We start from the raw sequence: 23,778 nt of genomic DNA, 5'->3' as shown, positions 1-23,778 counted from the left end.
AACATCATTACTTTAACTAATAATGGCGTGAAATTAACATCTGGTGTAACTAGCCCGGGTGCTTTAGCTATTAGTTATACATTGGTTTTAATTAAACTTTAACCCTTCCTACCTCGAGTTAGATCTAAATTAAATTAACCGTGCGTGCTTATTCTTCTGTATGACATGGAATCTACAGATCTATATTACAGTAGTTCGGAACTAATATAAACCACAACAAGTGATATTGCATGTTGTGAAGGCAGAAGAGGAAATCCCTGACTCCATAGTCTACAGTTCAATAATATCACCACAAACATTATAAAGAAATACACATTTGCTTTGGAGTTCAAAGCAAAAATTTCCTCATAGAAGTATAGAACATTATCTTCATATCCCTACACTAAAAGCAGATTCTGGTAAGTCGGCAGTCAGGTGCCTATCATTAGCCCAGTTATACTAATCGCATTGACTAAAGTCGATTATTTTTCTGTAACGTTACGACTTCAATTTTACCAATACGAAAATGGCTGAATGATCAGCTACCAAATCACTTAATCGGCGTCTAATGGTACAGCCATATAGACTATGTAGATCAGCTTCGACGCAGCTATGAGACATTAATAATCACGCCAAACGCTTTGACCATCCCACCAATTAAAGTCTTTTCGTACATAAGATGAAATTACTGGACGATGGAGTCCCTGTTTTTGCCCTGATAGCTCCAGACACTATCTCCACTAATTTGACTGGTAATGTCTTTTTAGTAATAGGAAAATATCAATTAACTGCTCTGATAATGATGGTAAGTTACATTGTGTAAAACTGAATATATTGATAATGTACGTTACACATCTGCCAATGAAGCTGTTCCATTTCTCTGTAAGACAGGGGCTGTGTATAAACTCGGTATAAAATCGTATCAGGAATATCTTTAGCATTATCGCCTCATTCACTTATTACATATACGGACCGATCTCGGGCTTATAGCGTTTATCTTATCCAATAATTAGCCCAGCCCAACTCTCCTAAGGTATACAATAATTACCTCACAGTCCATACAAAGCGCTATCATCATGGTGTGTTTACCCTGTCTAAAAGCCAATACACGGGGCCAAGTTTGAAATAACACCATGCATATGGTATTCCCTAATCAAAATTCTTATCATTGAAATAAGTCTCTAAGTCTGAAGTTATTACTAGTAAATCCCAGCGTGTATGACAACTCATATACTCTTTCACCTATACGGGAACTTTTATTTAAATAATTTTGATTAGACTATGGTAATAAGGCTGTATTGGGTGTATGGATTATCTGATTGCGACCCCTGCGCCTCAGTCAGTAAGACTGCCTGTATTATTGAGCGATCAGCCCCGGCGCGGTTTGTTTGTCTCAGTTACCGTTATACACTGTAAGCTTTACTACTCCGCGTGTTTCGAATCACGACGGTTTTCATAGGTGTGGTGTGGTCTATAACACGGGGATATACTGTACGGATTATTCATGGAAATTCTGACGGACAGGTAAAGAAAACTCGACCCACCCCACGGGATGAATTTGACAGGGGGAGAGGAGGTGGACGAGGAGGGGCAGATTCAGCCCCCTGCCCTGGACCCGGCACTGGAGGCTCAGGTAAGACCGACATGTTGTTTATACGTGCTAGGAAACCGATGACCGGAACCCTTTCAGTTCCGGGTCAAGCTAGTGAAAACTTTTAAGTTTAACTTTCACAAAATGTTTATAATTTTTCTGTGATTTCGTGACATATTTTACGATGAAATTTTAATTATATACAGCGTGTCTGTCTATGTTGTCAAGCCTGCGGGTAATAAAGGAGAGACTTGTTTATGCATGCTCACAGTTTTAATACCTCGATGAATGCTCTAGACGGATTTGGTATACCGGGGTCAGTCGCCTTTTAATCTTGTGTTTGTCAAAACAATTTCTTGATCATCAAAAAGGGCGCTAAGACCGTTTATATCAGGAGTTAAACCCCTATTGTTTGATATAAGTCAATTGATTCTGAATGAAAAAACTAAATTCACATGCCTATACCTCCCGACAATTACGGCATTCACTATAACGACAATCAGTTTTCATTTTACCTGTTAGAAAGGAGAATATTAATTATTAGGGTATATACTTGCTTTGTACATATAAAAAGTAAAATTACTCCAAATACTCTGTAGTTTATACGAGCGTAGACCTGCTATCGAATCTCCCCACAGAAGTTCTTTAGAATGAGGCGATATGCTATGGTGAATATTTTTGTGAGAGATAAATGTATATGATATTGGATTTGGTGACGATTGTGAAAGTATGCTTTCTGAACGATCTAATCATATCTGTCACGATTGTTAATTGTCTGTTTTCTTGAATGACTTATAACATTGGTGACGGCTGTTAATTGCCTGTTTTCGTTAGCGATAGCCCTATATGATATTGGAAACGGTTGTAAAAGTATGAATATTGCAAAGGATGTTATCTGAACGATATACAATTTTGGTGACTATTGTAAAAGCATATTATCATGAACGATTTAATGGTATTGGTGACTAATGTAAAAGTATATTATCATGAACGATTTAAAGGTATTGGTGACTAATGTAAAAGTATATTATCATGAACGATTTAATGGTATTGGTGACTAATGTAAAAGTATATTATCATGAACGATTTAATGGTATTGGTGACGACAGTTAATTGTGCGTTTCCTTGAACGACTTATAATATTGGTGCCGGTTGTAAAAACTGGTGACCTGCTGGCATTTTATCAAGCTATCATATTACAGCATGACTATCAGATATTGTCTATTACTCGACATACAGGAGGGTCCCCGGTTAACGAAAACACCGCAAAGGTATTGTCAGGAAACATTATCGTAATCTTTGTAAGAATTAGTAAGCCATGATTAAGCCCTTTCTGTATAATATGCAACTATTGCAAACATGAAAAAGGCATTACCACTGAATATCCTGAGAATAGTGTTTATCCGCTATCTAGCCTTATTAAACAAATTTGGTATATTTATTGGAATAGAGATTTATTTATTTGAGTAGAGATGAGAAAAGATGTATTAATTGGAGCAGAGATATATTTATTGTGACAGGTGCGTATAAATGTGTACACCGCCCCCACGGGCTGTTCATGTACAAATTGGACAGAGTAGCGGAATTCCGGATTACTTGATTTAATCAGCGCCAGAACATGATACCTTGTGTAATCCTATATATATCTGGCATGGGTTACCGGAGAATGTCCAGGATACCGCACACCAAACACACCTCCCCCGTCTGACACTGGCACCCAGGAGGCTCTCATATTCATAACATCCGATTTATATTCTGACAATGGCAGGTCTCTTGCAGATATTCTCATATTCATAACTGAAGACAGGAACTCGTCTAAAGTTGTAATCAATAGCCTATCTGTATCTACATAGCAGGTGATATAGTATACCTGTACCAGTACTCGTTTACCTGACCGCCTTTTGTACTGCTGTTGTTCTCAAATCATGTGTTAGTCAAAGGTTTGGTGCGTTATTTAATTAAACATAGAGACATCAATGTCCACTGACACGTTCGGGCAGTGTAATAAATTGGTTATTTTACATTGCCTCAAGTATATAATAGCTCTGCAACAGCTCAACATAACTAACATTATCCCCCAATAGTTTCACAGTCGATAGACATTGTACATACATGTTTTACTGTCGTTAGACATTGTCCTGTTTACTACTCTGACCGATATGTAGGTTTAACTGTCCATAGACATTGTCCTGTTTTCTACTCTGACTGATATGTACTGTCCATAGACACTCTCATGTTTACTACTCTGACCGATATGTAGGTTTTACTGTCCATAGACACTGTCGTGTTTACTACTCTGACCGATATGTAGGTTTTTCTGTCCATAGACACTGTCCTGTTTACTACTCTGACCGATATGTAGGTTTTACTGTCCATAGACACTGTCCTGTTTACTACTCTGACCGATATGTAGGTTTAACTGTCCATAGACATTGTCCTGTTAACTACTCTGACCGATATGTAGGTTTTACTGTCCATAGACACTGTCCTGTTTACTACTCTGACCGATATGTAGGTTTTACTGTCCATAGACATTGTCCTGTTTACTACTCTGACCGATATCTAGGTTTAACTGTCCATAGACATTGTCCTGTTTACTATTATGACCGATATGTAGGTTTAACTATCCATAGAGACTCTCATGTTTACTACTCTGACCGATATGTATGTTTTACTGTCCATAGACATTGTCCTGTTTACTACTCTGACTGATATGTAGGTTTAACTGTCCATAGACATTGTCCTGTTTACTAATCTGACCGATATGTATGTTTTACTGTCGTTAGACATTGTCCTGTTTACTACTCTGACCGATATGTAGGTTTAACTGTCCATAGACATTGTCCTGTTTACTACTCTGACCGATATGTAGGTTTAACTGTCCGTAGACACTGTCCTGTTTACTACTCTGACCGATATGTAGGTTTAACTGTCCATAGACATTGTCCTGTTTACTACTCTGACCGATATGTAGGTTTAACTGTCCATAGACATTGTCCTGTTTACTACTCTGACCGATATGTAGGTTTAACTGTCCATAGACATTGTCCTGTTTACTACTCTGACCGATATGTATGTTTTACTGTCGTTAGACATTGTCCCGTTTACTACTCTGACCGATATGTAGGTTTAACTGTCCATAGACATTGTCCTGTTTACTACTCTGACCGATATGTAGGTTTTACTGTCCATAGACATTGTCCTGTTTACTACTCTGACCGATATGTAGGTTTTACTGTCCATAGACATTGTCCTGTTTACTACTCTGACCGATATGTAGGTTTAACTGTCCATAGACATTGTCCTGTTTACTACTCTGACCGATATGTAGGTTTTACTGTCCATAGACATTGTCCTGTTTACTACTCTGACCGATATGTAGGTTTTACTGTCCATTGACATTGTCCTGTTTACTACTCTGACCGATATGTAGGTTTTACTGTCCATAGACATTGTCCTGTTTACTACTCTGATCACGTGTTAATTACAACACATCGTACTGAGAACGTGATTACGTGACAGCGGCATTAGACAAAGTGACGTCACGGATACAGTGAGACAAACATCAGTAGAGATCCCTGTGGAGAAATTCTCCACAACACATTAGATGTTTTATTACAAAGATTTTCGGGGTATAAAGGCAAATATTAGACTCGTTTCGTGTTTGTGTCGAGGAATAATGTCTTATTTTGAAGGAAATGTTTCAGAAAAAGTACAATACTTACAAACATGAAACGGAATGATTGATACCGTCATGTGATATCGATTTTTTGTAATTACAGTTTGATATCGTTTATTGTAGCTACACAGTAAACACATGTCTTGTATGTACAGTTTTATCATGTTATCATGCCTTTTATTCATCATTTGACTCTCTTTCCATGGCGGATATTCACCCATTATATTGTCTACTTCCCGTGGAGAACAACACTGAATTATTATCACATAAGGTTCTTTCCTTTCTCTGCCGGGGGCATTTTCTTTGAATCTTGTTTTCATTTAAACATATAGCAGCAGTGATTACACCGCTGATTTAACATTCATTACAAAATGATCAAACGATAGTCAGTCCCGGGTGACAGACTTTCAATACTGTGTAATCACAAGTGTCCCTTTCCTGTTTGGGAATTCAGATCTTTCTGTAGACCTTAACTCTCTCGTGTTCTGACATGTGCAATAACTACATCAAATCCAGCAATAAATTTTGATATGTATTCTTGTATTCATTCTTGACCTGTGTCGTTGTTAAGTTTTCTACATATACATTTTTTTATGTGGATGCCTATCTCCATGGAATGTATTTGTATGATGGGAAAGGGCGTCCATCAGTTGCAAAAAGCGTGTGCCTAATCCTTTGTCTTAATCTAATTGGCAATAAAATATGTTTTAAGTCAAGTGTCCCCTGTAAATCTTGTTTTAATCATCATATCAAGCGTTTTGTTAACCATACTGTAAAACAGTTTGTGAATCATACTGTCAAACGTTTTGTTAACCATGCCGTCAAACTTTATGTTTGCCATGCTGTAAACGTTGTTTTAACCACACTTTCAAATATTTTGTTAACCATTCTATCAAAAGTGTTATTGACCATACTGTCAGACGGTATCCCTATTTAAAACAGGCCATGTTAACCCGACAGTCGTACACCAGGGTGATGTGGTGTTGACTTATCCGGATAGTCTGGCTGTTTACCTTAGAGATAATTTCACACATTACAGTGCTAGCCTTTCAATACCTCGACCCTGCCTTTTTCGATGTGTATTGACTGGGTCTATAATGGAATGTCCATATTATCTCTGGGTACCACTAATGTATTTTGTACGATGAAAGCGATAACAAAAGAAAGTGCCGTCGATCCGGAATAAACTACCCATTGAATATGTATACAAAACTTCATTGAATATGTTTCTTTCTATTTTCCATTCGATTGAATCTATCAAGCGTGTTGTTATATATTACTAAGAGTTCGGTTTTTATCCGGTATATATCGGTTGGCATTCAGTGAATAGAAACCGACGTAACAGTAATGAGTATATACCTATATACATACCTACCTGTAGTATAAACAGCTATACAATTAACCTTATGTTCCAAGTGTAACCATCAAATGGGCTTCAGGTACGTAAACTAGCTAATAGAAAATGCTACATTAAACATGTATGTTTATCGGTCTATTGACATAATGATATTGGCTATCATTTGCGTCAATCTGGTTTTGAATATTGGAATAGCTATAAAATGTATGTAGCATATTCAATAAGGAGAGTGTTAAATGTAGGATGATGGTTTGAAACCACCCCGGTGGAGGAACTTAGCAAACCAAGTTAATTATTATATAACAAGGATTGCAATAACAAATATTGATTACATGAGTATTAAGTCTTAATAGCAAGCAGTATTTAGATTAATTAGAAAAAAATGTCTGGACATGAAATATTTTGGTAATTGCTACATATATTGCATGAAAAACACTTACCATTTAAAGCAATATGGGTTCATTTTTTTCTGAAGTTTCATAGTCTTTCATTACAGTGCCTTTCTTTTGACAAGATGCCATATCATTTTTGTGGCAGAGTTTGTCTTCCTATTGTCTCAACAGTTCCTGGCATTGTTGATTATGTGTTTTGATGTCTCAGCAGTACCTTGTATTGTTTTCACTGTTGTTTTGATGTCTCGGTAGTGCCTTGTATTGTTTTCACTGTTGTTTTGATGTCTCAACAGTACCTTGTATTGTTTTCACTGTTGTTTTGATGTCTCAGCAGTACCTTGTAGTGTTTTCACTGTTGTTTTGATGTCTCAGCAGTACCTTGTATTGTTTTCACTGTTGTTTTGATGTCTCAGCGGTGCCTTGTATTGTTTCCACTGTTGTTTTGATGTCTCAGCAGTACCTTGTATTGTTTTCACTGTTGTTTTGATGTCTCAGCAGTACCTTGTATTGTTTTCACTGTTGTTTTAATGTCTCAGCAGTACCTTGTATTGTGTTCACTGTTGTTTTGATGTCTCAGCAGTACCTTGTATTGTGTTCACTGTTGTTTTGATGTCTCAGCAGTACCTTGTATTGTTTTCACTGTTGTTTTAATGTCTCAGCAGCACCTTGTATTGTTTGAACTGTTGTTTTGATGCCTCAGCGGTGCCTTGTATTGTTTCCACTGTTGTTTTGATGTCTCAGCAGTACCTTGTATTGTGTTCACTGTTGTTTTAATGTCTCAGCAGTACCTTGTATTGTTTTCACTGTTGTTTTGATGTCTCAGCAGTACCTTGTATTGTGTTCACTGTTGTTTTAATGTCTCAGCAGTACCTTGTATTGTGTTCACTGTTGTTTTGATGTCTCAGCAGTACCTTGTATTGTGTTCACTGTTGTTTTGATGTCTCAGCAGTACCTTGTATTGTGTTCACTGTTGTTTTGATGTCTCAGCAGTACCTTGTATTGTGTTCACTGTTGTTTTAATGTCTCAGCAGTACCTTGTATTGTGTTCACTGTTGTTTTGATGTCTCAGAAGTACCTTGTATTGTGTTCACTGTTGTTTTGATGTCTCAGCAGTACCTTGTATTGTGTTCACTGTTGTTTTGATGTCCCAGCAGTACCTTGTATTGTTTTCACTGTTGTTTTAATGTCTCAGCAGTACCTTGTATGGTGTTCACTGTTGTTTTGATGTCTCAGCAGTACCTTGTATTGTTTTCACTGTTGTTTTGATGTCTCAGCAGTACCTTGTATTGTTTTCACTGTTGTTTTGATGTCTCAGCAGTACCTTGTATTGTTTTCACTGTTGTTTTGATGTCTCAGCAGTGCCCTGTATTGTTTTCACTGTTGTTTTGATGTCTCAGCGGTGCCCTGTATTGTTTTCACTGTTGTTTTGGTGTCTCAGCAGTACCTTGTATTGTTTTCACTGTTGATTTGATGTCTCAGCAGTACCTTGTATTGTTTTCACTGTTGATTTGATGTCTCAGCAGTACCTTGTATTGTTTTCACTGTTGATTTGATGTCTCAGCAGTACCTTGTATTGTTTTCACTGTTGTTTTGATGTCTCAGCAGTACCTTGTATTGTTTTCACTGTTGATTTGATGTCTCAGCAGTACCTTGTATTGTTTTCACTGTTGTTTTAATGTCTCAGCGGTACCTTGTATTGTTTTCACTGTTGTTTTGATGTCTCAGCAGTACCTTGTATTGTTTTCAATGTTGTTTTGATGTCTCAGCGGTGCTTTGTATTGTTTTCACTGTTGTTTTGATGTCTCCTTACTTTATATTGATACTTTTCATTACCTTTGTATTGACGCATCCTGAATCACTAACTGGCTTTATTTCTGTGAATTGATGTCCCCTGGGTTCCTGTTACTGTTATTAATTCCTGTTTCCAATGTCTCTTGAGTTTCTGGTGTCGTCTCTCCTATTGTTTTGATGCCTAGTGAATTCCTGATGGCGTCTCAGCTGTTTACGGCTAGTCGGTTCCTAATGTCGACCTTGTTTTTTGACGTCTAGTGGATTCCTGGTGTCATCTCTGTTTTTTGACGTCTAGTGGATTCCTGGTGTCATCTCTGTTTTTTGACGTCTAGTGGATTCCTGGTGTCATCTCTGTTTTTTGACGTCTAGTGGATTCCTGCTCTCATCTCTGTTTTTTGACGTCTAGTGGATTCCTGGTGTCATCTCTGTTTATTTGACGTCTAATGGATTCCTGATATTGTCTTTAATTATCATTGCTTTGTCTTCTGTTGCTGCCTTTCTTTTTATGTGTTTTTTATGTCGAACTTGCTCAGTTAACGGAGAAATGACTAAAACAGAATAAATAAAGATAAAAACCCAACATAATTATTAGGTTTAATGAAAATGTATTACAAAACATTTGAAATAACCAGAATTTGTTTAAGTGCCGTTCGTACAAAATATACACCTAGAGTTAGTGACTGCTATCGGTACCCTAGTCCACACATCAGTATTAATGAGTGGAGTATTGACCCCCAGATTTAACCCTGGGTATACAACACACACAATCTCTGACGTCGTGCAGGGCCACAGACCCGTCTAATATACTCGTGTGTCAACGCCGACATACACATCTCTCCCCCAATCTTGACACCTATTTGTTTGGTCGTTATATTTAAATCTGTGTATGGTACGTCCCTGTGTGTGCCGCTGTCTTTGTTTCCTAACATGCTGTACACAATGCAGGTATTATAAATGTGTACAACACAAGTTAATTACTTACCATTAACAACGGGGCTGACAATAGTATTGACAATAGCCGAAATACATAACAAAAGACACAATTTGAAAGGATTCTTATGTCATTGTGTTCCCTTTCAGGTAATAAGTCGATACAAAGAGCGTTTAAATCTGATCGATTGGCCATGTACTGTAGTACAGGTCAAATCGCAGCCTCTCACTTATTAATAACGATTCCAAATGACATGTGTCTGGGTCAGTACCGGTGAGTTAGGCCACCGATACAGTACCTGGATACCGGTAGACGCCGATAAAGTACACTTCACACACCTTACAGCACACGTCCATCACATAGTAAAATGAGGGTGTATTTATAATAATATATCGTTAAAATGCCTTTAGATTTGTACTTATTATATCTATATTGAGACAGAATTACGATTTCGTTTGCATATTGGTATTTTCTGTTGTTCTTGAGATAAAATTCAGTTTCTATACAATTACCTCAATATAACAATCACTTCGAGATAAAACTTTGACAAAGCAATTAGGCTGACATCAATCTACTTTGACATAGCTTCGTTTTAACGTAAATAAGATAGCATTATCTCGGATATCACATCTTTGACATTACCTTAGACTACCGAGGGCACCACAGTCTTTACCTAAAATCACCTGGAGTCTCAAAACACAATGGCAACTCTTACATAACCATGACACATTGGAAGTTGTGAGAAATAGGTGGATGTGAGAGAAATCACGATATAGATTGTCTTTGCGGTAGCATTCTCTGTATCTTTCCAAGCCCCTCGAATTGTCTCATTCCTTACCTTTGTATAGAGTGTCGAGGTGTGGTGTTACTGTGTCTGTTATGACATTCCAGTGTGACAACGCTTTAATTTGGTCGTTGAGCTGACCAACCGTCTTCGTATGACCTTAACTGTTATGAGGACGTGACAATAACACGAAACTTATTTAATAAGGCATGGACGCTTCCTACTTATGTAAGGCGTTAGAATTCAGCGTGTCACTGGTGATTTTACAATTCTATTCATTTATAATTACAGAAGTAATTTCCTGTCTATAAACTAAAAACAGAACTAAGTAAACCCTTACGTTATTACGATGGATATGTACAAAGTCAAACTGTGCCTCAGTTCGAATAACTGTTTAATTATCAACTTCGTATATTCATGGTCGCTTGATGTAGGATTAAATAGACTTCCAATTCGAAAAGTACGTTTTTCTAACAGATTAATTAAAGACAGAGTGAAAAAAGAATGAAATATAATTCATCTTCCAATGAATTGCAGGTTTTTCAAAGTCGTTTTACGGAGGGATCGAAATAAGGAGATGCAAGGATCGTATGTGAAATACAAATTTCCTCATAGAAGGGTGTCGTGGTGACTTTTGTCTATTTAAATACCCAAATTAATTTTTCCTCTGACAGACACGTGAAATAGAATAGCTTGCTTTAGCCGTGTGGTCATTATATGACTTACACTGGATGTATGTGCTCTGTCTAAGGAGGTCATGTTATCAAATCAATTCACAGGAAAATTCTATGTTTACAGAACGTTTATCTTCAATGGGTTTTAAAGTGTAACGGATATAATTATATAGGGGTCTAGCATTAGTGATGATATCCGATATCGGTCTGGGGAATTATCTCCAATATACGTATTAGCCATGTCACTGACAAAGTTAAATATATCGAGAAGTTTTAATCAATACTGCCCTCACCAACGGGGTTCTATAATTATCCTCTGCCTATCCCAACATTGTGACGTGGTTACCGTTCATTCCACGTAACCTATGTCTCCGATGTTAAGTGTTTTACTTAGTAAGGAAATGTTTGTATGTGATAATATAGAAAGTATTGACGTTTATATAGTTAGTATAGTAATAGTAAAAACCTCGTAAATATTGGTGAAGTTTATATAGTTATTATATGGGTGAAGTTTATATACATGTAGTTATAATAGTAACAGACGCCTATGATTAGATGTTGTATGATACTTAGATAAATTGTTTAAAAAATCTAGAATAAACTGTAAAAAGCAGACATACCGGTATATAGGGTGACATAAAGCTGAACATTCTCCCAACTACTCGCGGATATAACCCTTAATGAAAGGAGAACATGCAGCATCACGGAGCTAATAGCTTCAAGTGAAATAAACATTGAAACTCTAATGATTAAAAAAGGCAAATTCCCAGCACAAGTCAGTGAAGCTAAAAATGTCTGGTAGTTAAAAAACCGTATTGTTTTCGATCGTCGGTATATAAAAATGTCTGGTAGTTAAAAAACCGTATTGTTTTCGATCGTCGGTATATAAAAATGTCTGGTAGTTAAAACGTATTGTTTTCGATCGTCGGTATATAAAAGGAAACCTAACGCACTTCGTCACGTAATATTGAAACATTGTTTTTTAAAATGATATTCGCCAAAGGTTCGTTTTGTATGCCATTGATTATTGTTAATTTGTTCAATATTACATGGACTATAAAGTAATCCTCTATGTTACTGTATGAAATACTGTATCAGAATAATACGTTGAGCAATGTGTTTCAGACAGACACACAGGCCATTACCTTCATACATTTTCACTGTAAGGACAGGACAATCTATTTCTTTCTTTCTTTCTTTCTTTCATCTGAAATATTCTTTTTCTAATAAGAATTCCGTGACCGTATTTAGTTTGTGCAGCACAAAGACAGGACTTTGTACAAAGTTACGTCCTCTATGTATAAAGATGGAGACCTATATATTATATTTCTTCCTGTGTGTCGTTCAGTGTCCATACCTTGTAGTGTATTATGTATCGCATGCAGTAATGGGTAAGTTAATTGTCAATAACAATACAAATATCAGACCACGTGTGTTGTTTCTGTTATTGTAGGCACAGTTACTTCTGTTCTCCGTACCGGAGGAGGCAGACGTTGACATGGAGATCGACCAGGGTCTCGGAAGTCGCACGGAAACCCGTCTGTCTCTAGGACGTGTTCCGTCACAGATGTCTCGTGCCACCATGGTTCGAACACCGGCCGCGAGACCGACAACCCAAGGCAAAGGAATAGAGGAAGTCGAGGACGAAGAACATATCCTTATTACGGAATTGAAACAGTCTGAATACCGACAGGAGGAGAGCGAAGAAATCGAGTCTCCGAGGGAGCCGGATATATTGGTTCTAGATGACAAGGTTCCTATCACAGCGCGGACAGACGAGGATGAGTACGACACAGACTTAGAGGTCGAAGGTATATAGTGGAAAATGTGTCACTTAATCAGTAACATTTTGTTTTTTTTACTCAAGTTAGAAAGCATAAAATTGTTTTAAAATCTATTGAATGATCCTTTGTATATGTGCCTAAGATATGTCAATGCTCGCAATCTTTATAACACATATGTTTGAGAATCAACTGTCCGAATTCAGTTAGATAATTGATCCATTCAGAAACTGGGAAATATTTGTAACATACGCACCTGTCAAGACCTACCCATTGACAGAAATTAAGCTAAACGCAATTTACCAAATATCTTCATTTACTTTACATTGCAACATTTGTTTCCCCAGAGGACTCTGAAGATCTTCATGACACAAGTGGAAGGTCAAGCTACAAGAAGATTTGTTCACAGTTCGGTGTAGTACCAATATCCTACTTTGTCCGTCACATCCTGGATCCGGAACTGGTGATGCGTTACCATGGTCTCGGACCTGTGGCTGCTAAAGCCATGGCATTAGTGCTTCGGGTAAGGTTTCCAGTCCGAGAGTAACACAGATGTAGTCATTGGTCTGAAGCCGAAGTACTACATAGCACGATCCAAAAACACAAGTGACATTGTTGGAGAACGCATTTTTTTTATATCCTCATAATATTAACAACATAAAGATTTTTACCCATGATGTAAAAGATGAAATGTCATTATCATTATGAGTTGATGACTGCCTTTCAGCTCTTCTATTTATTGAAAATATATGCAAAACTTGAACAACAAATACTAAGTAACATTCAATTGACGTAACCAATTACACATATTAATATATTCACCTGAATTTCGTCAAGAGTTATGAATGATTTAAATTATTAAATTTTTATTAAATTAAATCATAAATGCGGCACTTCGATTTGCGTTTTATGCAACAAAATTTGGACGAGACATGTTGTAGCATAATTTGTTTTATCTGTATGTACAGGACAACGTTACGCTAGAAAAACTTAATCTAAACGGAAATTGGATAGAAGGTCCAGGAGGGGAGGCAATGGCCCGGATGTTAGAGGAAAACGACTACATATCAGAACTGGTAAGACGAGAACGTCTATACTGCTTCTTGTTATATCATACCCTCACAAAATTTTCTTTTTACATTTTTTTAATCCATAACCTTTTAAGTGGAGAATCTCTTTCAAAAAGATACTTGGCAATTGGTAACACTTTCATAGTAAACGACGCTATTCGACAAATTAATTATGCTTTCTGGTATGATGTATTTTAGTGCTGGAAGTAATGTGATAATAGTTTTGCTATTGACATATGAAATATTGACAGGACCAAGTAAATTTGATAAGAAGATAATTTAAAAGTGTGTACGGCACTGAATGATGCGTGTGAAAGCAGTATAAAATCCAATAGCTTTATAACTGTGTAATTGTGTGGTTAGTTATTTATAAGAACGCTGAGGAGGTATGCTTAGTACGATACATCTTAACAACATAGCTTCAAAGGTAAAACACAGATTCACTGGTCCGGTTTATTACAAAAGATAATCCCCGTGGTGTTAATGAGATGTAGATTATCCCCGTGGTGTTAATGAGATGTCATCAGCCAGTCGTCACGCTCCATTTGCTGTTTTGTTTACCTATATATGAGGACTAGATACCATCAAAGGAAAACAAAATATTGATACTGACATTGCTTTAGTCTATAACTTATTTATCACGGAGAACTATCGATAGGGATCCGTTTAGTGTGTTAGGGTTTGTGTTCTTTAATGAGTAGGTTACTTACATATGTACAATAATAATGGTACCAACTCCCTTTCTGTCTCTCCTGTGATAACGTCCATGTCCGATATAAAGATTCTGTGATACCATTTAACGTCCTGTTAACCAGCCTCTGTAACTGTTGTTGACCTTTAGTTCTTGCTTTGTGTATATGGCCACACTGTCGTTTATCTAGATTTGCTTGTATTTTATTCCTGTGGTATATCTTGTATTTTTTTTTTTTGTATATTATTATTATTCACGACCTATTCCGTCTGTGTCGTCATGATACGGCTTAACATGCCCTGTTTTGTTGATAATGTTATACGATTTTGTACTCGTGTGCTGACTCTGTGGTATATCATGTATTCTAGCTAGAAAAATAGGCTTTCCGTTAGACATACAAAATTTCAATTCTGATTTAATTGGCAGGTCTTTAAACAACAGAACTGTTAAAAGTTGGATGATACAATGCTTCTGTCTAAATGGCCATTTGGATGTTACATATACGTTAGCAAACATAATAATATCATTTCAATCAAGTTTATCTCCTCATGACACACATTATCAATATGGTCGATTATGTCACGAGACAAAAGCGGTTACATAACCCATGGTCAGTATTCTTGTTAAATCTTTTAACTATTTTATCCCAGTGAAGCTTGTCATGTTATGAAATCATATCAATGCATATAAAATAATCATCAATAACCACGATGATACAAGAGACACATTGTGTAGGTTCGTGTCCTCTCGCTTCAGAGTTTATCAGACAATCGACTGGGTACCATTGGAGCCAGGAGTATGTGTAGGATGCTTGGGGTGAATACCGGACTAAGGAAGGTCGATTTATCAGGTAACTACTAAACATTCTTACGATTGAGAACCAATGAATATTAGTGACACACTCGTCCGTCTGTCTGTTTGATAGACTCCATTTTGATAGAAAACACTGAGTTCCCTGGAAGGGGGTGTCAAAGTAACTTCGACTTCAAGTACTATCTCTCAATTTCGTCGATTGATCAAACCCCAACTCCCTATAAATCCAGATTTCAATATCAAACATTACTGTAGATATAATCATATTTCATTCATCATACTAACTTTGATATTGGTTTCAAAAATCAAACAATGACATTCCACAGCCTCAACACTGTTAGAAATGGTTGGACGTCAGGTGATCAGTCGTATAAAGTATCTAAATGATATGCCTTGTAATGTATAGTTAGCCTCTCCACAACATAAAGGGTTCCCACAAGAACTGACGAACCCATTCCTGTAATTTATCAAAAGTCCTCCTACGGCTCGGCAGTGAAGTCTGAATAGTGTGGAAATCCGTGATGGAAGATTGGTGTTGCGGAGTGTGTCATGTATTGTAAACCCATACTTTATGTTTATTTGATACATTACACGAAACGCAAATGGCACCAAACAACACCCAACAATACCAAACAACACCAAACAACACCTGAAAATACCAAACAAAACCTGAAAATACCAAACAACACCTGGAAATAACAAACAACACACAGCAATACCAAACAACACACAACAATACCAAACAATACCCAGCATCACCAAGCAACACCTAACAACACCCAGCAACCCCAAACAACGCCTAACAACACCAATCAACACCTAACAACACCCAACAACACCTAACAATACCAAAAACACCTACAATACCAAACAACACCTAACAATGACAAACATTATTTAATTAGAATAATAATGCTCGCAATCTGTAATGGAAGATGGGTGATGTTTCATTGATGTCGATTAATGCTTCGGAGCGTGCCAGGTATTGCCAACCTTGCGTTATGTTCATTTTAATACAATAAATAAGATGCAAATGAAACCAAACAACACCAAACATAAGTTAGTTACAATTATAATGCTCGCAAACTGTAAAATTGGAACAAGTCTTCGACTTTCACTATTTCCGGTGAAGCTGTCAATAAAACACATACTCAGGCTCAGACAGAATTGTTGTCTACTACTATCATCCTATATCTCTTGTTTCTGATGCCGCCAGTCTAAAGTTAAGATACTCGTGATGTCACGTGATTCTCTATCATAGACGCTTAGAACTGGCACATTAATACCCGATAATCATGTTAAATACCGTCTTCTCATTTTACGTCGCCATTTCAGCTTATCTGTGATTATTGTGTTTATATTCTACTGTCGTTTTCTATATAAAGCATATCTTCTACACACGAAAGGCTTCCCCTATAAATCTAATACTCGAAATCCATACCAATTAACGACATTACTAAAAAGCGGTTAAGTACTTTCGAAGAAAATTCAATATCATTTTCAATTACAACAGGAATGATTAATCAAAATAATGGACAAGACGAGAAATCATTACTCCACCCATGTAAGGTAGCCATGGTGATGACCGTCGGTGATTGATGAAAGCCTCTTGTTTAATGATAACGCATTACTCGGGGACCACATTTACCTGTCCATTTTTCAGACTTTAAATCGTGTCCTTGGTTTTGATTTAATTAATGGTTGCCCATTACCTGATTGGGTCATCGTCAGAAATCGATAACCGATTACTTTTCCAAAAGCCAGAATATAAACTAGACTAAATGTCGACGTGTCTGTGATGACGTTTATGTTACGAGGCGTAAAGCTTTGTCTTAGACCTGATCGATCGGATTGTGTCTGGTCAATATATGGTAATGTATTAATGGAGACATCAATGTCAGTACTTCTCATGACTGTTGTGTAAAACAGGGTTTCCGGTCAAAGAGGCGTCAATCTACACAGAAACGGTCGCAATTATGTTGTTTTGTTAATAGATTTTGAGTGTCTATCACCTGTTTTTAATGGGGAAAGGTAGGATGACGTATTCTTTGTTAGATCATTGATGCAATCCCTGTTTAGATTTCCCCCCCATATTTTGCCCGAGTAAATGTTGGTGTGGTTCCTATTTCAAGTTTACTGCGTTTCGCCCAAGTTTTATGTAGTCATAAAACTTAATGAATAAAAAGGATACAGTTTTCTTAATGATGAACAATTATGTAATGTAATTAAAGAGATCGTGGCCTTTAATTGCACATAACACATCTAATTTCTTTCTGCGTATTTGACATTTGCAATGTTTGCATTATAATTTTCAGATAATGCATTCGAAGATGGAGACGTTGAGTATTTCGTAGAGATGTTGGATGTGAGTAGTGCAGTTTCTATTTGGTTGTTGAAAAACTAACGGTGATTTAATAATGAATTTTAGCTAGTTATTCATCAGAAAACATGATTCCAAGAATATATATCCATCTTCAGTGTCTTAAACTATTTTAACAATATCGAATAATTAGTATACTTATGGCAAAATGTATTTGTATTATTGTTACAGAACAACAAGTATTTAAAATCTCTGAATTTGAGCCGTAACCGGTTTGGAGAGCAGGCTGGAGAACTGCTGGGGCCAGCAATAGGTATAGAAACAGTGTACTGTCATGTAAAGTGTCTATAATTTATATCGGATGTCAAATATTAATTAATGTTTACAACTATGGATATAAACGGTATAAGGTGTACTAGTACAAATGACGTTAGAAACGAATATTAACCTATATATATAAATATTTAACTAATGACATTTGTCTCTTGTTATGTTGTTATTAACTACGTACTTTAGTATTGTTGTTACATTGTTATTAACTACGTATTGTTGTTACATTGTCTTTCCTGGTACTTCACGGGAGGATGAATAGTTATCGTTTTTCTGTAAGCATTTCTGTATAGTCTTTTACAATCAATTAGTAACTTATCGTTTTTCTGTAAGCATTTCTGTATAGTCTTTTACAATCAATTAGTAACTTATCGTTTTTCTGTAAGCATTTCTGTATAGTATTTTACAATCAATTAGTAACTTATCCTTTTTCTGTAAGCATTTCTGTATAGTATTTTACAATCGATTAGTAGTTTCGATGCTGAAATAATTAAGCGTTGTCAGATACTAAATTAGCAGTCATTTTTATTACAGCCTCCAACGACATCCTGGATTCTTTAGATCTCAGCTGGAATCACCTTCGACAAAAAGGGGCAGTGTCCGTAGCACGTGGTTTAAAGGTAGGTATAGTTGGAAGTGTACGTATTATAGAGCGTTCTTTTACTAACAAGAAAAAAGAAATTGTAATATGCTAAAAAAACATAGTACAATAATCTCTTACGATGATGTTGTTTACTACCCGTTAAGCTACTTATAACAGGCGCGGCTACTTATATCGTCTAACTACTATTATACAAATGTATTAAACATTTTATTTCACTATACCTTTATACATATATAGGTAATTTTCCATTGTGTGCTAATCAGATAAACATTCCTTTGAGGACAAACGATCACACGTAATGATGTATGAAACACCTGATAGTCTGTCCTACTTTAAGTCAGGTATAATATAAATGTTTTAACAAGGATACGATGAAAATCGCCATTATTTATATACCTATACTTACCGAGTTATGGTCATGTAGATTCTGTCTACCCAATACATACCTGTATAACGTACCTGGGTTCCGAGACAATGACAGACAGACAATCTGTCTTTATTTCAAAGGTAACATTATACCCATGTACCCACATTGTCCTTACACTGTCTAAGTTATACACAATGATCGCTGTCAAGTAATTATCTGTCGAATGTCTCGGTTCATTGAGTGATGCATTGACCCGGAACATCTCGGGTTCCTCTACACTGTTGTAGTTGGTCGTGTTACTCCACTTACATATTTTCGAAAATCAACATTATTGTTGTAAGTATTAAAATGATATTTCTATCGAACGGAACAATAAACAGAACAGCTAATGAGTTTACTATTTACATACCGCCCAAATAATTGATGGTAATGTTTCAGTATTGATATAAATTTATCGTGATAACTTCTTACGAATACGTTTTGGACAAGCACTATGTCTCGAAATGATTTTTGTTTGTTTTGGTTTTATTTTTCGTTTCTTTTGGGTGAAAAAAATGCTGCAGTCAGTTCAGCTTCTTAAAACAAACCACTATGCAAACATCTTCAAAATTTAAAAGACCATTTACCCAAGATAATTTTGACAAGTAACTTTTCAATATCATGAAACGTATTTTTAATGAATGATTTTAATATCAAACAAAGATTGTTATAATTGCTCTTATTTTAAACAAATACGTGAAAATATCTACAATCTCTCTGGGATTATTTCATGTCGCAAGCTGCTTTCCATTATTGAAATTTCATATCAGTCTCTTGTCATATTTAACGGGCACTTCTGATGAAGATTCTTTTGTTAGATTACTAGCTTGATATACTTGTAGTTTTAATTCATGGAGGAATAAATTGGTAGTAGGAAGGTTTCATTGTTGCTTCACTTTCGTCTACATTCAATGATTTCTCGTTGCTGTCCCAAACGATGTTCGGATACATTAATTCTTTATGGACTTTCTGTGTCGTATTGTGTATATCGTTCATCCAAACATGTTAAAATGATGTTTATTTTTTTTTTTTAATTATTATTGCGTAGGAAAACGTGCGATTAAAGCATTGTTCGTTGGCCTGGAACGGATTTGGACCGGAAGGTGGGGCTGCGATCGCTGATGCCCTCATAACCAATAACTCTCTACAGGAAATCGACATCAGCGGCAACAGACTGAACGCAGATGTGGCAGTGAAGGTGGCAAAGGCTATAGCCATCAATGACAACATCCGGGTACTGAGGGTAAGCCTCTAAAAATTAGAAAAATACACTTTGTTTACAAGTAGAAAACATAGAAAACATACCAAACAATGCTGGCATCGTTGCCAATGTTGCTCAGTATTAGTATCGATTTTCATTATATTATTCACAAGACTTTTCATACTTGACTTTACTTTAACAACATGATTTTTGCTATCTATTATTATACCAGCAGCCGTATCCAAGGAAAGCGTTAGCGATACCAACATTACCGCAATGACATCAGCTTTTAAAGATGTTATAAATGCCATCTGAATTTGATAGCGTTATTATAAATGGGGAAAGAGACGTTGCCAATCATTTTGAATATCTAAATGTGAGAGAATGTATACAATGGTGTACTGACTGGCACATTGTACATATAAATACAGTGAATACAGTGAGTTAAATAACGGGTATCACATTAATAGGGATATGAAAACATTAAGTACTTAATATAGTATATAGATGTCTGATCGTGTACTCCACAGATGGGAAATAATTTGCTGACCACTATTGGCGCAATAGCATTGGCTCGCTCCATCAACGAGACCGAGAGCAGTGAGATGGAAGAACTCGACCTCACCGTAAGTAGGCTAGTGTTTAGGGGGGAAAAGCTCGATATTACCTTTATAAGCTAGCCAGTAAGATTGAAAACAAACGAATTGGCGCTAATTCCTCCGAAAATGTTGCATTTGAAACTATGCTATTAATTTGAATCATTTTGAATTTAACCTGCTCGAATCCGCTATAGACTATTCAGAGCAAGAGATATATAATTTTGCAAGGAAATCTCCTTTTTATAAACATTACAAGAGCTGTCTTTACCACTTAGGATATCCCTGTCGAGTTCGAGTTCTTACGAATCTGCGAGGATATCAAAATGAAGCGGCCAAACTTCAAGGTGACACACGGTCCCATTCTGAGATCTGGTAATACCATGGAGGACCTTGGAAAGCCAGCCATTGATCCCTTCAAGCGGAAGGACCCCGTCATGGTGCTACAGGACCACATCGTCGTCAACGATATGAGGCTTCTGGACATCTTAAAGAGACACGACCCTGACGAGACCTTGCAAGTTACTCCTGAACAGTTCATGGCCGCCTTGGACGTATGTATAAGTACCCAGTATAAGGACCATAGCTCTCTAGATACTTTACGGTCACAATAGTTTGCAGAAGGAAAAAATGTAAATATTTTTCAACATTTAATTCAAATATTAGATTTTTTGTTATCACGAAGTTCGGTGCCAAATACAATTGTGCCTACTATAACAAGTCTTGAATGGTATAAATCGTATAAGTGCTGTTGCGTTTAACATTATGATTATTCATTTCTAATCAAAATGTGTTACACCTTCATTACAGGAGTTAGCCGTACCATACGACAAACCTAAAGTGGACGAGGCTATTGAACGTATAGCTAAAGAACAAAATGGACGCATATACTTTGGGTAAGTTCTTTAATATACTGAATGTTTCTAACCGGACAAGCTTACCCTTCGGTTCACCAACAGGGTCTTTCCCAGATGACACATCTATTTATCATCAGTCTTTTATGATGGCTTAAATCATATGAATATTAAAATAATTGTTATCGGTTCTTGTACGAAAACAAAGAATAAAATGTTATTGTAAAGATTGAGATACCATAAAAAGCACCTGTATTTTGTTTCTTTCCAGTGATTTCATCAAACAATTCGAACAAGTGAACGATGTTGTAAATGAAGCCAATGAAGTCACGTGATCGAAAATGTGAGAGACAAAGTCGTGGCGGCCATATTGGATAATCAGAAGAGGTCGCATATAACTTTCGTTGCTAGGGACAATGGACAGTATTGATTGTCGTGGCAGACGTGCTTGTGTCTTTATATCACTACTCAATGGCTGATGTTATGACGCCGAGGACTAGTTTTACTAGATATCTTTAAGTGGCACCTCAAAAAAAGGACAAACGCAAATACCGTAATTATATCTAAGCATAATGATTTGTATTTTGCTTCTTGGGTTAGCTTTCTGTTTTGCTATATAACGTAACTCATCAGGGTAACATTGAGGACCCAGCCAGCTTAGTGCTGTGTCTGCTCTATAGACAGGTGGTACAGCATCCGTGATTCCTCCTGGACAATAGTGAAATGTGTCACATAAGCGGAAATAATGCCATAATCCTTTCTTTCTCTTTTTGTCTCGTCAGGAAATGCTCGTTGTCATTATTTGTGCAAATCATACATTGGTGACGCATTTCATATGGTTACTGTTCATAATTGTTCACGGTGTGTATAACTTAACGCTAGCGACGGTCCTGGAAGCCAAAACATGAGTAACCATGGTATATTCTGTAACTAGGATACCGTCACGAATACTTCCTTAACATTAGTGTATATGTTTACATGTATGTACATGTGTTGAATGTGTACTCATTTACATGTGTGTTGGTATCCGATGATATTTATTACTATTTGTCAAATGGAAAACGGTATTTTGATATCAAAGTTTATATTACTGAATTTTGATTTATCTATAAACACATTATTTCTATAAGCCGTTTGTTTCTTTTTGTTATTTCCCAAACGCATTGCATAGAGTTTTACATTGCATCACATTCAAAGGTATATTACCGAATGTCTAGAAATATATTGCATTACATTCTGTCATGAGCCGGAATCTAAATAGACAAGTACCCATGTACCTACAGTGTAACAATATGAATAGACAAGTACCCATGTTCTACAGTGTAACAATATAAATAGACAAGTACCCATGTTCTACAGTATAACAATATAAATAGACAAGTACCCATGTTCTACAGTATAACAATATAAATAGACAAGTACCCATGTTCTACAGTATAACAATATAAATAGACAAGTACCCATGTTCTACAGTATAACAATATCAATAGACAAGTACCCATGTACCTACAGTGTAACAATATAAATAGACAAGTACCCATGTTCTACAGTGTAACAATAAAAATAGACAAGTACCCATGTTCCTAGAGTGTAAAAATATAAATAGACAAGTACCCATGTTCTACAGTGTAACAATATAAATAGACAAGTACCCATGTTCTATAGTGTGACAATATAAATAGACAAGTACCCATGTTCTACAGTGTAACAATATAAATAGACAAGTACCCATGTTCTACAGTGTAACAATATAAATAGACAAGTACCCATGTTCTACAGTGTAACAACATAAATAGACAAGTACCCATGTTCTATAGTGTCACATTGTAGGAACATGTGTACTTGTCTATACACTATAATCATTTATGTTAACAACTTGTGTTCTAAAAGTAACGATTTAATCATATGTTTTCGATGTTGATGATGGATCGCAT

At 36.3% G+C, this 23,778-nt stretch overlaps 1 protein-coding gene across 2 annotated transcripts; it reads left to right on the top strand.

Annotated features, from left to right (window-relative positions):
* The first annotated feature begins 1,329 nt into the window (after positions 1 to 1,329).
* LOC117324184 (leucine-rich repeat-containing protein 74B-like) lies at positions 1,330 to 22,973 on the top strand. 2 transcript variants are annotated; one of them, XM_033879872.1, is made up of 13 exons: positions 1,330 to 1,612; positions 12,632 to 12,989; positions 13,307 to 13,482; positions 13,928 to 14,035; positions 15,477 to 15,570; positions 17,849 to 17,898; positions 18,085 to 18,166; positions 18,718 to 18,803; positions 20,242 to 20,436; positions 20,925 to 21,020; positions 21,269 to 21,544; positions 21,801 to 21,886; positions 22,116 to 22,973. In XM_033879872.1, the coding sequence occupies exons 1-13, from the start codon at positions 1,532 to 1,534 to the stop codon at positions 22,177 to 22,179; spliced, it is 1,752 nt and encodes a 583-aa protein (XP_033735763.1). In that variant the 5' UTR covers positions 1,330 to 1,531; the 3' UTR covers positions 22,180 to 22,973. The 2 variants fall into 2 exon arrangements, with proteins under 2 accessions (XP_033735763.1, XP_033735764.1); XM_033879873.1 differs by lacking the exon at positions 1,330 to 1,612 and adding an exon at positions 6,584 to 6,688.
* The last annotated feature ends 805 nt before the right edge of the window (positions 22,974 to 23,778 follow it).

The sequence above is a fragment of the Pecten maximus genome, chromosome 3 (assembly GCF_902652985.1).
Source record: "Pecten maximus chromosome 3, xPecMax1.1, whole genome shotgun sequence".
Taxonomy (NCBI): Eukaryota; Metazoa; Mollusca; class Bivalvia; order Pectinida; family Pectinidae; genus Pecten; species Pecten maximus.
Note: the sequence above shows the minus strand (reverse complement) of the source record. Positions and strands in the feature narration are given on the sequence as shown.

Excerpts from the sequence above, each read along its gene's own strand:
- LOC117324184 (XM_033879872.1), top strand. The coding sequence starts at position 1,532 with ATGAATTTGACAGGGGGAGAGGAGGTGGACGAGGAGGGGCAGATTCAG. Across the intron at positions 12,990-13,306 it reads CACAGACTTAGAGGTCGAAG|AGGACTCTGAAGATCTTCAT; the intron begins GTATATAGTGGA and ends TTGTTTCCCCAG. Across the intron at positions 13,483-13,927 it reads CCATGGCATTAGTGCTTCGG|GACAACGTTACGCTAGAAAA; the intron begins GTAAGGTTTCCA and ends CTGTATGTACAG.